A 16,989-nucleotide genomic window follows, 5' to 3' on the forward strand; every position below is an offset into this window, starting at 1 on the left:
TCAGAGAGGTGACTTGATTATGAAGGCCCACCCATATAAGCAGCATGACGCCCCCATGAGATGGGATGCCGACCTCAGGTGGAAGGTAAAAATGAATCGGTAAGTAATGTGGAAGTTCAAAGCGGTCTTGAGGACGCAATTTCGCTTCCTGAAGGCAATGTACAAGGGGATGCTGTGATGAGAGAGACAACCGCAAATCCTCTTTGTGGGACTGAAGGCCGCGAACGTTCCATTTGAGGGAGTCGTGAGTAGGAAGAAATGTAGGAGCGTCGGCTCAGTTTCCGCCGAGGGAAAGCCAGTGGAGGGTCAATACTACAGGGCACAGAAGCGGGAGCGTGTTTGTGCGGGCAGTCGGTGGAGTCCAACGCTACAAAACGGTTGGTGGTGCGCACCGGCGAGACAGAGGCTGGCCGGGCTAAGCAGCCACGTGAAGACACCGTCGAGCAGGATCTTCGAGTTGGTGAAGGGGAAGACCGTTTGTCTTTAGCGGACTTTTTCGAGCCCTTCTGGGTAGAGGACGACTTGAGTGGTGTTTGGCTGGAGAGACGGAGGAAGTCTTCATGGGAGTACTCCTTCTGGCCTTTCCTGCCTGCCAGTTGTGTAGTGGGTAGCTCCGCCCCTTTAGGCGAGAGTTTGACAGTTTGTTGCACAGCGGGACGGGGGGGATGGTGATACTACCTTGACACGGGGTGACATAACAACCTCAGAGCCAAATTTGAGGTCGCATGTTTGTGTAGCCATGTCCTTCATGGAGCGAGGGATAACAAGGATTGAACTGTTAGTGCCATATGGGAGAACACAGGGTTTGCAGCTAGCCAGTAACTTGCGAGCTATTGGGTAAGGCACTTTTTCCTTCACCCGAATCTCTTAAACAGCTTGCTCATCTAGATACATGTGAAAATCCGTGGAGGAGTTGGCATGGCCGCCTTTGCAACTAATACAGCGGGGAGAAAGAGGTGAACATTCGCCCTTGTGTGCATCCCTGTCACAGGTTACTCTTTTGGCTGGGTGTTGACAAGACGTTCTAGTGTGACTGAACCCATGACACTGGTAACAGAAGAATGGATCTGCAATGTATGGCCGGACTATGATGATTTCATAGCCTGCTTTGGACACCGGTACCACCCTATCAAAGGTGAGGAAAAGAGTGCAGGTGGGCACCAAGGAGGAATTGACCTTATTCATTACACGATGAATGGCAATGACAGCCTCGGTTAGCCCATCGTGCAACCTCGAGTAAATTACACTATGGGAAGAAGTCAAAGCTCTATGTGCTTCGACAGGGCAGCCGTGGAGAAGCGAGGCAGCAAGTAGTAGTTGTGCTTGAGCATCAGAAGCCGTCTCCAAAAGCAAGGTGCCACTCCACAAACGAGAGCAGGATTTCACAGGGCCAGCAATTGTATCAACACCTTTCTGAATGATGACGATTTGACCGTGGCGAACGACTGACCATCTTCAGTACGTTATTTATTTATTTTTTATTTACTCGCCAACTTCCGTAGAGCAAATCTCCATGGTCATGGGACGTGTCAGTACATGAAATTACAACATAAACGTAATAACAGACAAAAAAATGTTCATGAACCTTAAAAAAATAGTTGAAATGGCTCTGAGCACTATGGGACTTAACTTCTGAGGTCATCAGTCCCCTAGAACTTAGAAGTAATTAAACCTAACTAACCTAAGGACATCAGACACATCCATGCCCGAGGCCGGATTCGAACCTGCGGCCGTAGCGGTCGCGCGGTTCCAGACTGTAGCGCCTAGAACCGCTCGGCCACTCCGGCCGGCGAACCTTAAAAAAGTCAGTCCATAAGTTTAAGTAAACACTATCAGCAGTACAATAAAAATCAGCTTAATTTTTCAAGGAGCTCCTTGACAGAATAGGAGTGATCCATGCGGAAACTCTTCAGTTTCGATTTGACAGCGCGTGGATTATTGCCAAGATTTTTGAATTCGAGCGGCAGCTTATTGTAAATGGATGCAGCAGAATACTGTACACCTTTTTGCACAAGAGTTAAGGAAGTCCGATCCAAATAAAGGTTTGATTTCTGCCGAGTATTAACGCAGTGAAAGCTGCTTATTCTTGGGAATAAACTAATAATGGTAACAAGAAACGACAATAAGGAATATACGTATTGAGAGGCCAATGTCAAAATACTCAGACTCGTGAACAGAGGTCGACAAGAGGTTCGTGAACGAACACCACTCACTGCCCAAACCGCCCGTTTCTGAGCCAAAAAGATCCTTTTAGAATGGGAAGAGTTACCCCAAAATATACCACCATACGACAATAGCGAATGAAAACGAGCAAAGTAGACCAATTTTCGTGTCGAACGATCACTCACTTCTGATACCGTTCGAATGGTAAAAATAGCAGTATTAAGCCTTTGAACAAGATCCTGAACGTGGGCTTTCCACGACAGCTTACTATCTATCTGAACACCTAAAATTTGAACTGTTGAGTTTCACTAATCATATGCCCATTCTGTGAAATTAAAAAGTCAGGTTTTGTTGAATTGTGTGTTAGAAACTGTAAAAGCTGAGTCTTACTGTGATTTAGCGTTACTGTATTTTCTACAAGCCATGAACTGAGTTCATGTACTGCACTATTTGAAACTGAACCAATGTTGCACTCAACATCCTTTACTACCAAGCTAGTGCCATCAGCAAACAGAAATATTGTAGAGTTACCCGTAATACTATAGGGTATATCATTTATATAAACAAGGAACAGGGATGGCCCCAACACTGATCCCTGGGACACCCCCCACTTGACAGTAGCCCACTCAGACCCCATATTACAGCCATTCTCAACATTGCGAATAATGACCTTTTTCTGTCTGTTATTAAAGTAAGAGGTGAACCAATTGTGAGCTACTCCCCATATTCTGTAATGGTCCCACTTCTGGAGCAATATTTTGTGAGTAACACAATCAAATGCCTTAGTTAAATAAAAAAAATATTCCAAGCGCTCGAAACCTTTTTTTTAATCCATCCAGTACCTCACAGAGAGAAGAGAATATAGCATTTTCAGTTGTTAAACGACTTCTAAAGCCGAACTGTACATTTGATAGCAAATCGTGTGATATACAATCATCAATTATCCTTACATTCATAGCGTTTTCAATAACTTTTGCAAACGCTGATGGCATAGAAATAGGTCTAAGTATATCTACATTATCCTACTGAGTACTTTAATCGCTCAGGAAACTGACCATTTCCCATGCCCGGGTTCCCGGGTTCGATTCCCGGCGGGGTCAGGGATTTTCTCTGCCTCGTGATGACTGGGTGTTGTGTGCTGTCCTTAGGTTAGTTAGGTTTAAGTAGTTCTAAGTTCTAGGGGACTGATGACCATAGATGTTAAGTCCCATAGTGCTCAGAGCCATTTGCGCCAAACTGACCATTCCTAAAGGAAAAATTACAAATATGGCTAAATACAGGGCTAACGTGTGCAGTACAGTACTTCAATATTCTCCTAGACACTCCATCATAACCATGAGAGTCATTACTCTTCAGTGATTTAATTATTGACTCAATCTCCCTCTTGTCCGTATCACAGAGTATTATTTCAGACATCAATCTCGGAAAGGCATTTGCCAAGAAAATTTTATGATTTCCTGTAGAAACTAAATTTTTATTTAATTCACCAGCAATGCTCAGAAAATAATTGTTAAATACTGTACATAAAACTGATTTACCAGTGTCAGAAATATTTTTAATGCGCTGCTGACCAGACACTTCCTTCACAACTGTCCATATGGTTTTAATTTTATCTTGTGAATTAGGTATTCTATTTGCATACCACATACTCTTTGCCTTCCTAATAACAGTTTTAAGCACCTTACAATGCTGTTTGTAATGGGCTACTGTAGCTTGATTGTGACTACTTCTAACATTTTGATTTAATTCCCGCTTTGTTCTACATGATATCCCACTAGTCAGCCATCTGGGCTGCCTATTAATGCTAGTACCCCGTTTAGAATGTTCCAATGGAAAGCAACTCTCAAGAGTGATACCAGAAGGAACCGCAGTACAGCGGGAAGAGTCTTCGAATCAGTAGCCTCATTACATTTACATTTCGTCAACGTCGCTGAAGAGGACGAGTGGCGCATCGTGAAGAAATCCCCCATGATTGCCAGCATCTCCGATGTCGCGTTCCTTCCAACTGGGGGCCCCCTACACAAGGGGGTACACCCGCCTTAGGTGATTGCTCGCACCTCAGGTCACACCTCCCGAAAACCTGACAGAGGGACCAATGGGCAATTTGGGAAGGTTACAGCTCAGGCAATCACTCCCTAGACCCTAGCTGTCGACATGGGGCTGGGAATTACGCGTTACCCATTCACCTTTTACGCATGGGCCGGCCTTAAGGAGCGCACATGGAGAAAGGAGAAGGATCCTCAAACGCGTGGAGGAACGAGAGGTAAAGGGAAACAAAGAAAGGAAAACGGAGCCAAAAAGGACGTTGAGGCTTTTCATAGGTCAGCAACAGAATGCAGAACATTCCCAATAATACCCCAGACATCTTCCCCAAGGGAGGGGAAAAGGAATATCAAGAGGATAGACATGCAGCATGGAAGGGAAAAAAGTGCTGCGAAGGCTGGGGTCCCATGGTAACCAAGCACGAACCCACCAAAGAGTGACAAGACCCTGCAGGGAGTATATGTTATGTTCTAGAGGGACTTGTCTTAAGTACTTTGCTAGTGGCTTCTCATGAGTCGGTCCCTAGTTTCTGAGAATATCCATGATGACATTTTATGCATACTAATTACATCCATAACGTTAATTATTTTTTAACTGAGGGAGCGTAGGTTCAATGCTACCAAGCTGGCGATAAGGGTACAAACCCTGCACCTGCACCTGCTTTTTCTTTTTGGCGGTTTGTTGTGCATGCTTAGGTTATGCCATTTCGTCTCCCAAAGCCGCAAAACCTTCCAGCGTAGTACTGAACACAGGTCAGTTGCAGAGAAGCTGATCTCCATAAGCAGTTTCTGTATAGCCTGTTCGGCCAGACTGTTGGCGAGTTTGTTGCCTGAGTTTCTAAGGTGACCTGGGGTCCAGGTCCAGACAAACACCAATTAACGACTGGACCATTCCAGGGCACAGATGGACCCTTGGATGGTCGCTACGAAAGGATAACGATGGTAGCACCGGTCGATAGTTTGTAGGCTGCTCAAGGATTCAGTACACAGAAGAAACGACTCCCCATGGCAAGTTCAGGTGTGCTGAAGAGCACGAGATATAGCCACCAGTTCGGGGATTTTCACCTGCCTCGAGATGACTGGGTGTTTGTGTTGTCCTCATCATTTCATCATCATCCAGGAAAGTGGCGAAATTGGACTGAGCAAAGATTGGGAAATTGTACGGGCGCTGATAACCACGCAGTTGAGCGCCCCACAAACCAAACAACATCATCATAGCCACCAGTTCGGCAGTGAAAACACTGCAGCCATAGGAAGGAATGCTGTTCAATATGTCCTCCATGGACATTCACAAAGCCGACTTGTTTATCACCCATCGAGCCATTGGTGTAAACCACTTCGTGGCCTCGGTACATGTCAAGAATCGAGAGGAAGTGGCAGCGGAGAGCCGCAGGGTTAACTGAGTCTTTAGGGCCAGTCAAAGGTCCAGGCGAAGCCGCGGCCTACATGTACACCATGGAGGTGTACGTGACTGGACCTCAAATCTAGGTGGTAAAGGGAAGGACTCCAGTTCGGAAAGAAGGGATTGGACACGAACTGCAATTGGAAGCCCTGACCTGGGCCAACGATGCGGGAGATAAGCTGCAATGGTTGGGAAAAGGAGACACTGATTGGAATGCGCAAGAGATCTATAAATGTGTGCAACGGAACTGGCCAGCAGTTGTGCACGCCTAACCTGCAATGGAGGGACTCCAGATTCCACAAGGACACTGTTCACCAGACTCGTCCTTGAAGCTCCTGTCGTTAGTCAAACGCCACAGTGGTGCACTGTGTCAAGTAAATGCAACGCTGAGGGTGCCGCCAAACCGTAAACCAGACTCCCACAGTCAAGGCAGGATTGAACGAGGGCTCTGTAGAGCTGCAGCAGCGTAGAGCGACCTGACCCCAGATGGTGTTGCTCAGGCACCAGAGGGCATTGAGGTGCTGCCAGCACTTTCTCGTAAGCTGACGAAGGTGAGGCAGCCAAGTCAATCGGGCGTCGAAACCAGTCCTAAGAATCGATATGTCTCCACTACAGTGATTGGATGGTCATTAAGATGAAGTTCTGGTTCTGAACGAATCGTACGACGCCGACAGAAGAGCATAACACCCATTTTTGCAGCCGAAAACTGGAAACCGTGGGCTAGAGCCCATGACTGCGCCTTGTGCATGGCTCCCTGTAGGCGCCGCTCAGCAACACCAGTACTGGTGGAGCACTACGAAATGCAGAAATCGTCTGCATACGGAGAAGGGGAGATGGATGGCCCTACAGCTGCTGCTACACCATTAATGGCTACTAAAAATAGAGAGACACTCAATACATAGCCCTGCTGGACTCCATTCTCCTGGATCTGGAGGGAACTACGGAAGGCACGAACTTCGACACGGAAAGTACGAAGCGACAGGAAATTTTGGATAAAAATCGGGAGCATGCCTCGGAGACACTACTCGTATAATGTGGTAAGGATATGATGTCGCCAGGTGGTGTCACACGCTTCTCATAAATCAAAAATTCGGAAACCAGATGTCTGCATCTGGAAAAGGCTGTTTGGATGGCAGACTTAAGGGGCACATGATTATCAGTGGTAGAGCGACCCTGGCGGAAGCCGGCCTGACATGGAGCCAGTAGGCCACGTGATTCCAAGACCCAACCCAACTGCTGACACACCATATGTTTCAGCATATTTATGTTAACACCAGAAAGACCTGATGGGGTCTGGTACCCGAAAACACGTTTGATCTTTGGCCAGACTTCTGAAGGTGACGAATGGCACCGAATAGTCGAGACATTGTCCCAAGCCTCCTGCTTTCGTCGTCTTGTAAGTTGGCGAATGCGGGCGCCGAACCGTTTAAAGGCTGTGAGGTGCTCCAGGGAGGGCTGCCGCTTATGCAGCTGTAGAGCTCGCTGACGCTCCTTAATTGCTTCAGCGACTTCCGGCGTCCACCAAGGAACTGCTTTTCGCCGAGGGCACCCTAAAGAGCGAGGGATCGCGTTTTCTGCCGCAGGAACGTCTGTGGTAATCATCTGCTCAACAATCACATTCATGTTACAGTGTGGGGGAGATTCGATGGAGACAGCAGAGGTGAAAGTCTCCCAGCCCACCTTGTTTAAAGCCTATTTGGACAAGCGTCTATGGGCTTGACGGCCGGGTAGTGACAGATGGGGAAGTTGTCACTACCGCACAGGTCGTCATGTGCTCTCCTGTTGATAGATGGGAGAAGTCCTGGGCTGCGCAGTGCTAAATCAGTGGACAAGTAACTACCATGTACCACACTGAAATGTGTGACAGCCCCAGTATTTAAGAGGCAGACGTCGAACTGAGACAATAAAGTTTCGACATATCTGCTTCAGCCAGCAAGAACGGTGCCATCCCACAAGGGGTTATGGGCGTTAAAATCTCCCAAAAGTAAGAAAGGTTTAGGGAGTTGGTCAATCATTGCAGTTAATACCTTCAGGGATACAGCACTATCTGGAGGAAGATATACATTGCAGACAGTTAATTCTTGTGTCATCCTTATTCTGACAGCCACAGCTTCAATAGGGGATTTGAAGGGGCACTGTTTCATTACAGACCGAGTTTCGGACATGGACGCAAACTCCACCTGACACTATTATAGTCGCTATGATTCCTGTAGTATCCCTTATAACAGTGGAGGGCAAAGGTCCTCATTGTCGGGAACTATGTTTCCTCGAGAGCAATGCAGAAAGCAGGTGTAAACCTTAACAGTTGCTGTAGCTCAGAAAGGCAGCGGAAAATGCTGTTGCAATTCCACTGGAGGATGACGTCATCGTGAGACTGGGAAGGCATGGAACGTTCAAAGAGGCAGTTTACGCCTGAGGATCATCTGCTGCCACTGACTGTTTGTCTGAGGGCCCGGCGAGATCTACGTCCTCAGCAGACGCCAGAATCTCCACCTCATCTGCAGACACAGACACAGAGCTTGTGGTTAGCGGTGGTGTGGGTGCCGCCGCAATTCCCTTGGTCTTGGGGACCTTGTTTTTGGATTTCTTTCGCTGCTCCTTGGGTTTCCCTGGCTGGAAGGACTTCACTTCTTCAGTCTCCAGGACTGAGGATGAGTGTGAAGCCCTATGACCAGCTTTTGGGCATTTCAGCCACTGGCAGGTGTCATCTTTCCCACTAACATAAACCTGGGAAGGGAGTGACCCAAGGGACCCCTTCCTAGTGAGAGAAGCCGAAGAAGAGTTATGCTTCTCCGGCTGAGAAGTGGGGACTGATACCCTGATGCTTGGAGGTGTTGCTCCCAAAGTAGATTGTGTGGGAGAAGCAGGGAGGGAAGTGGCCCCCACCGTCAAGGGCGCAGGTGTAGCATTCTGGTTCTGAGAGGCGACAGGAATACGGGCAGTGTTCTCGTTGTGGCAACATTAGAGGTGGTCACAGTCTAAGGATGTAGGTGCTCAGATTTCCTCTTAGTGTCAGTGTAGGTCAGTCGGTCCAGGGTCTTATATCCCATGATTTTCCTCTCTCTCTGTAAAATCCTCCAGTCTGGTAAGCAAGGTGAATGATTCTCTCTGCAGTTAACACAGACAGGAGGCAGGACACATGGAATATTGGGATGTGATGGATGTCCACTATCTCGACATGTGACACTGGAAGTACAGTGGGAAGACATATGGCCAAACTTCGAGCACTTAAAGCACCGCATCAGGGCAGGGATGTATGGCTTGATGTCACAGCAACAGACCATCATCTTGACCTTCTCAGGCAATTTGTCACCCTCGAAGGCCAAGATCAAGACACCCATGGGAACCTGATTATCCCTCGGACCCTGATTGATGCGCCGGACGAAATGAACACCTCGTTGCTCTAAATTGGAACGCAGCTCGTCGTCAGACTACAAAAGAAGGTCCCTGTGGAATATAATCCGCTGGGCTGTATTTAAGCTCTTATGGTGCGTGATGGTAACAGAAACATCCCCCAACTTGTCACAAGTGCGTAATTCCCGTGACTGGGCAGATGATGATGTTTTTATCAAGACTAGCCCACAACCAAACTGGTTGTCCAAATGCTCCACAAAAACTGAGGCTTCAGGAACATGAAAGGTTCCCAATCAACTCTCGTACACACAAGGTACCGGGGCAAATAAGCATCACTGCCACCCTTAGCCTGGTGTTCCTCCCATCGTGTGGCCAGGGAGGGGAACGATTTGGGGTCATATTTCTTATCATTGAAGTTGGACTTTGCCCACTAAGAGACTGCTGGTGGCGGATCACCAGCAAGAGACGACGTACTACGCTTGCGTGTCAACCACCCTGATGCCACCCACTCCGACCAGGTGCACTCACCACAGGTGCACCCAGCCTCAGGAAGGGCCACGTGGCAGGATGGCCATTGCTGGGAGCCCTTATGCCCCAGGGAGATGGGGGTCTACTTCATGGCATATGTGGGGAGTTAAAAGTGCAGGCATCAGCAGAGTGATCCCTCTGTTGTCAGGGGGCTACAACCAACAGGGTACATGGTGGCCCCACCGCAACGGACTGGCTACCGTGCTATATATGAGGTGCTAAGAAGCAAATGGTCAACGTCGGCGCAGAAAGCGGCACTGTTTATTGCATGGTGGAAAACGCACCTAGGAAGGTGCCCTCGCCGAAGAGATGGAGAAAGAGTGGGAGTGCAACACGACGACAAGGAAGTGGGCTAAAGATCTCAATGCACGATGGGCACGATGCACCATGCAAGACGCCCTTCCGCAACTGGCTCGCTCTTTTGGGTAAATTTAGGAAGATGTAGGTCAAACCCGACAGGGGACCATCACACGAAGGCCGAAACGTGTGCGTCTCCTTTCAGTCGCCTCTTACGACAGGCAGAAATACCCTGGGCCTGTTATAACCCCCAGACTCGCAGGGCGGTGACTGAAGTGCACCCCTTCCAAAATTGCTGGAGATTTAAATGCTGGGCCATCACAATTGTGAGCTTGCGAACCATTCAACGAAACATCATCGATAACGGCTTTCGGAGCCGAAGGCCCACTCGTGTACCTTTTATGACTACACAAGACAAAGCTTTACGCCTCGCCAGAGCTCGTGAACACCGACAATGGACTGTTGATGACTCTCGTTTCTAATTTTATATAGTGGATGGACGTGTACAGGTATGGAGACAAAGTCATGAATCCATGGACCCTGCATGTCAGCAAGGAACTGTTCAAGCTGGTGGAGGTTCTGTAATGGTGTGGGGTGTGTGACGTTGGAGTGATATGAGACGCCTGATACCTCTAGATACGACTGTGAAGGTGACACGTACGTAAGCATTCTGATTATCACCTGCATCCACTGATTTCCACCGACTTGGGCAATTCCAGGACAGCGATGCGACACCACACATGTCCAGAATTGCTACAGAGTGGCTCCAGAAACGCTCCTCTGAGTTTAAACACTTCCGCTGGCCACCGAACTCCCCAGACATGAACATTATAGAGGATATCTGGCATTCCTTGCAAAGAGCTGTTCAGAACAGATCTCCACCCACTCATACTATTACGGAGTTAGGAACAGCCCTGCACGATTCATGGTGACAGTTCCCTCCTGGACTACTTCAGACATCAGTCGAGTTGGTTCAATGGTTCAAATGGCTCTGAGCACTATGGGACTTAACATCGATGGTCATCAATCCCCTAGAACTTAGAACTACTTAAACCTAACTAACCTCAGGACATAACTCACATCCATGCCCCAGGCAGGATTCGAACCTGCGACCGTAGCAGTCGCGCGGCTCCGGACTGAGCGCCTAGAACCGCTACACCACCACGACCGGCATCAGTCGAGTCCATGCAGTGTCGTGTAGTGGCACTTCTGCGTGCTCGCGGGGACCTTACACGATATTAGGCAGGCGTACCAGTTTGGCTCTTCAGTGTAACATAACGACCGGTATATGCAAGCGAAGCAGTGGGTAACAGCTAGCATTATTATGAAATGCGGCTGAGGAGCGCGGCCGCATCAACACTTGATTCGGGCCGCGTGCGGCCCGCGGGCTGCAATCTGACGGTCACTACGTCAGCCTCAACGCAGCCGTGCAGGAGGGGAGAGGGCTCTTACCGAGGGACTTGCGCTGCTGGCGGTAGACGAAGACGAGCGTGAAGCCGGTGGGGGCGGTGAGGGCGGCGGTGACGGCCTGCGGGGCGGGCAGCCGCACGCGGCCGTAGGCGGGCCGCAGCCGGTACGCCTCCAGGCCGGGGGCGAGGCCCGCCACCACGCGCACCCCAGGCGTGCCGCCCGACACGTTCAGCAGCCGCAGGATGTCCAGCGCGCCTCCTGCAGGCACAACAGCGAGGGTGGCATTGTTTAAATAACATCGTAACTTACTCTTTACGCTATAATAAATAAAATATTAGAAGTGCTACAATTTAGGCATATGTCGCCTACCAAGATTGAACTGGTATCTGGAAAAGCTGAACTATGTTTTCACGATAGTTTGATCTCGTTCTCACGTGCTACAACCTTAGCCGTCGTCCATTTGGTTTCATTGCGAGAAACAGAGCCTTAGGTTCTGTGCTGGCGTAAGCTGTCGCCAGCACTCCGGTCAGCAAAGATAAAGAGCGAAGATCGATTAGTAGGCGCTGGATCAAGCGCTTGTATCACGAGAGGCCAGAGAGAGACCCACAGGCAACACGCTGGCAACGCCCTCTCGACAGCATGCAGTTGGCAGCCGCCGCTGAACAGAGGGCCTCACTCAATCATCCAATTTGACGTCTGTCAGTCTACTCACAGAGTGGGTTTAGTTCATAACAGGCTACGGCAGTACATACCGACCAGATTAATGACTATAACGGGACTAGTTTATCTCAACCAGAATTGTACTTTACTAGCAGTGAGAAACTGAAGTTTGTAATAGCACGATTGCCGATATTGACACTACATCAGTCTGCAAGAGGAATATTACTGATGAGCTTGTACCACAAAACATGGACTCTATTCAAGTAAAGTAAATGTATCCAGTTCATGTAAATAAAGAACCGTATTAATCCGCGTGTGCACTTGTGTTGTAGAAAGAGGATAACTAACCCATTATTACTTTTTATGTTTAAACTTTCTGTTGAGTCCATTTATGATCTACACTCCTGGAAATTGAAATAAGAACACCGTGAATTCATTGTCCCAGGAAGGGGAAACTTTATTGACACATTCCTGGGGTCAGATACATCACATGATCACACTGACAGAACCACAGGCACATAGACACAGGCAACAGAGCATGCACAATGTCGGCACTAGTACAGTGTATATCCACCTTTCGCAGCAATGCAGGCTGCTATTCTCCCATGGAGACGATCGTAGAGATGCTGGATGTAGTTCTGTGGAACGGCTTGCCATGCCATTTCCACCTGGCGCCTCAGTTGGACCAGCGTTCGTGCTGGACGTGCAGACCGCGTGAGACGACGCTTCATCCAGTCCCAAACATGCTCAATGGGGGACAGATCCGGAGATCTTGCTGGCCAGGGTAGTTGACTTACACCTTCTAGAGCACGTTGGGTGGCACGGGATACATGCGGACGTGCATTGTCCTGTTGGAACAGCAAGTTCCCTTGTCGGTCTAGGAATGGTAGAACGATGGGTTCGATGACGGTTTGGATGTACCGTGCACTATTCAGTGTCCCCTCGACGATCACCAGTGGTGTACGACCAGTGTAGGAGATCGCTCCCCACACCATGATGCCGGGCGTTGGCCCTGTGTGCCTCGGTCGTATGCAGTCCTGATTGTGGCGCTCACCTGCACGGCGCCAAACACGCATACGACCATCATTGGCACCAAGGCAGAAGCGACTCTCATCGCTGAAGACGACACGTCTCCATTCGTCCCTCCATTCACGCCTGTCGCGACACCACTGGAGGCGGGCTGCACGATGTTGGGGCGTGAGCGGAAGACGGCCTAACGGTGTGCGGGACCGTAGCCCAGCTTCATGGAGACGGTTGCGAATGGTCCTCGCCGATACCCCAGGAGCAACAGTGTCCCTAATTTGCTGGGAAGTGGCGGTGCGGTCCCCTACGGCACTGCGTAGGATCCTACGGTCTTGGCGTGCATCCGTGCGTCGCTGCGGTCCGGTCCCAGGTCGACGGGCACGAGCACCTTCCGCCGACCACTGGCGACAACATCGATGTACTGTGGAGACCTCACGCCCCACGTGTTGAGCAATTCGGAAGTACGTCCACCCGGCCTCCCGCATGCCCACTATACGCCCTCGCTCAAAGTCCGTCAACTGCACATACGGTTCACGTCCACGCTGCCGTGGCATGCTACCAGTGTTGAAGACTGCGATGGAGCTCCGTATGCCACGGCAAACTGGCTGACACTGACGGCGGCGGTGCACAAATGCTGCGCAGCTAGCGCCATTCGACGGCCAACACCGCGGTTCCTGGTGTGTCCGCTGTGCCGTGCGTGTGATCATTGCTTGTACAGCCCTCTCGCAGTGTCCGGAGCAAGTATGGTGGGTCTGACACACCGGTGTCAATGTGTTCTTTTTTCCATTTCCAGGAGTGTATATACACATAGGCTGAACCTGTTGCGCAGGGCTCACCAGGGTAAAGTTTGTGACAGTTAACCCATGAAAATATCATTTTAGATTAATTTTTCAATTAAGAGCTTGAACCGGAGTATTTAAGGTTCACTATTTACTAGAATCCTGACCTGGCTTTAGACGAGTAGCATCTATGACCGATCGACCTGCCTGCCATTGTGTATTGTGTATTAAACTGGGGATGTAGAAACGACGGTGACGCTTCGTCTCGCGATAGCCCTCAGTGGTCCACAACCCCACAACAGGCCACAGCAGTCCACGCACCCCACCGCCGCCCCACACCGTACCCAGGGTTACTGTGCTGTTCGATCCCTGGTGGAAAGGTCCTGAGCCATAATCAATTTATTAACGTTTCTAAAAACACTAATAAATTTATTTTTAAAAGCAAAAGTCCAAAAATATCATTAACGGAAAAGAATAAATTTCAATAACCTCAAAACTGCAACAGTATAAAATCAATTCATTTTAGTAAAGAATATTAAATGAATTAAAAAAAAATACATTCACATTACAAACAGCAAAACATCTGATGAAACGATTATGTCACAAATCTCAATCATCGGCTACTGCAAGTAATTATCAAAACGCCTTGCCTTCGAAGTACCCAGAATGACTGGCAAATGTGGTTCAAATTTATGATGATAGAGACGGTGGCAGAGGCAACGATAGTAGCAGCAATTGTTCCTCCTCTACCAACATAGGACGCCACTTGTCGCTACCACAGTACTAGAAACTTTTATTACAACTTCCAGTGATGGGACACAGTGATCTGTAACTAGATGACAGTTAACGAGAGATATTATCACCTATCCTGTAATACGGACACAACTCGTTAATGATTTAGTAGAAATTAAACATACTACAAATTCAGAAATTATTCTTTAATTCTTTTTTTGTAGATGCAAACAATTTTGTAAACAGCTCGAGCTAGGCAACAGGTAACTGTAGACATGACTCAGAAATAAGGTAGCTAGATTCAACAATTTTCTCTGACTATGAAGTGTAATTCGTAAATCAGAAGAATTAAATCTGCATTATATTCCCTTAGATTCTAAAATCAGTGTGAAATAGTGACAGCCACACGCCCACACACACTGACAGAATTGAACTCAAGTAGTACCAGGTAACATCTTCGTAAGTAACACATTCATATACCTAATAATTGGCAAGCAGGATAAGGAGCCCAAATAGCCACAACGCGACACCAAGCGACGTGCGCACTAATCGGATGCTCACCGTGATTCCTCGCAAAATCCAGCGCCCGTTCACAAACGCTGGCTTAGAGAGAGCCGAGTGAAAGATGTAACGAAGGTTACTCGTAGTCGGAAACATACGGCCATCATCCAGCAGACGCCACCGCGTCCAGTATTGCGAAGTTCAGACCGGACTCCAACCCGGCGCCACGATGGACACAAACTGCTTGCAGCTTCAGTAGCAGAGGACACGCCGAATACTGTGCGTCCTGCCGAAGTAGCCTTCAAAGAGCAACGTTCACGGCTGCGACCAACACTCCGCCTCACCAAATCCGCAGTGAGCAAAGGCACCACTCTTGCCAACGAGCGACGGCAGACGCCACCTCGCTTGCGCTCCTCGCCGCCCACGTCACACACTCCACTTCACGTTAACTACCTCTCCTCCGACCTGCCCTCTACTGGAGACAGTAGCGCTCTTGTGGCCAGAGGGATCCCAAACCTGCGGGAATTACGCGAAATTAAACGCGGGCGCGGCACACAAATTAGTAAGCTACATAGAGACTTCAGAGAGCATTAATGAAGTGCATGTGTTGGGTTTCCTGCAGGGATTGTGTGCTCCGACATTTGTTGCAGGTGCCTCACAGAGGGCTGAAATGAAGCAGCAGCTGGAAACATGTTACAAAATGTTTAAGTATGCGGGACATAACGATGCCAACGGTGTTTGTGGACAAAACGGCATGAAGATTCACCGTGAAATTCTGGTGGTGTATGGACCAAATCCACCGCCGCGTCCAGCCATAGTGGAATGGTGCCAACAATCTGAATAAGGCCGCAAAGGCATGGGCGATGCTGATCCAAAATTAAGAATATTGACGCCGCCCATAGACTACAACGGCCAGGTAATGGAGGAAAGAGAGATGGGGGGAAAAACATACTGCCGAAAAAAAGATAGTACACCTGGAAAGACGTCAATTTTGATCCTATGACGGAATATTCCACCTGGAGGATAGTAGATTTACTGACAAAGGTACCCCTATGGGGTATCGTCTCAGTTGTGCGACTGGATTCGTGATTTTCTGTCAGGAAGGTCGCAGTTCGTAGTAATAGACGGCAAATCATCGAGTAAAACTGAAGTGATATCAGGTGTTCCCCAGGGAAGTGTCCTGGGACCTCGGCTGTTCCTGATCTATATAAATGACCTGTGTGACAATCTGAGCAGTTCTCTTAGGTTGTTCGCAGATGATGCTGTAATTTACCGTCTAGTAAGGTTATCCGAAGACCAGTATCAGTTGCAAAGCGATTTAGAAAAGATTGCTGTATGGTGTGGCAGGTGGCAGTTGACGCTAAATAACGAAAAGTGTGAGGTGATCCACATGAGTTCCAAAAGAAATCCGTTGGAATTCGATTACTCGATAAATAGTACAATTCTCAAGGCTGTCAATTCAACTAAGTACCTGGGTGTTAAAATTACGAACAACTTAGTTGGAAAGACCACATAGATAATATTGTGGGGAAGGCGAGCCAAAAGTTGCGTTTCATTGGCAGGACACTTAGAAGATGCAACAAGTCTACTAAAGAGACGGCTTGCACTACACTCGTTCGTCCTCTGTTACAATATTGCTGCGCGGTGTGCGATCCTTACCAGGTGGGATTGACGGAGGACATCGAAAGGGTGCAAAAAAAGGGCAGCTCGTTTTGTATTATCACGTAATAGGGGAGAGAGTGTGGCAGATATGATACGCGAGCTGGGATGGAAGTAATTAAAGCAAAGACGTTTTTCGTCGCGGCGAGATCTACTTACGAAATTTCAGTCACCAACTTTCTCTTCCGAATGCGAAAATATTTTGTTGAGACCAACCTACGTAGATAGGAATGATCATCAAAATAAAATAAGAGAAATCAGAGCTCGAACAGAAACGTTTAGATGTTCGTTTTTCCCGCGCGCTGTTCGGGGTGGAATGGTAGAGAGATAGTATGATTGTGGTTCGATGACCCCTCTGCCACGCACTTAAATGTGAATTGCTGAGTAGACATGTAGATGTAGATGAACGCCATGCTCCAACAGACAGCTTAGTGGCATA

The 16,989-nt window shown here is 48.5% G+C and overlaps 1 protein-coding gene across 1 annotated transcript in view; it reads right to left on the reverse strand.

Annotated features, from left to right (window-relative positions):
* Positions 1 to 16,989, reverse strand: part of LOC126175366 (uncharacterized) — a 557,388-nt gene that overhangs the window by 147,509 nt on the left and 392,890 nt on the right. The window contains exon 3 of the mRNA XM_049922132.1: positions 11,239 to 11,454. Within this exon, the coding sequence (XP_049778089.1) occupies positions 11,239 to 11,454 (216 nt within the window). The remainder of the gene's footprint in view (positions 1 to 11,238; positions 11,455 to 16,989) is intronic.

The sequence above is a fragment of the Schistocerca cancellata genome, chromosome 3 (genome assembly GCF_023864275.1).
Source record: "Schistocerca cancellata isolate TAMUIC-IGC-003103 chromosome 3, iqSchCanc2.1, whole genome shotgun sequence".
NCBI classification, from domain to species: Eukaryota; Metazoa; Arthropoda; class Insecta; order Orthoptera; family Acrididae; genus Schistocerca; species Schistocerca cancellata.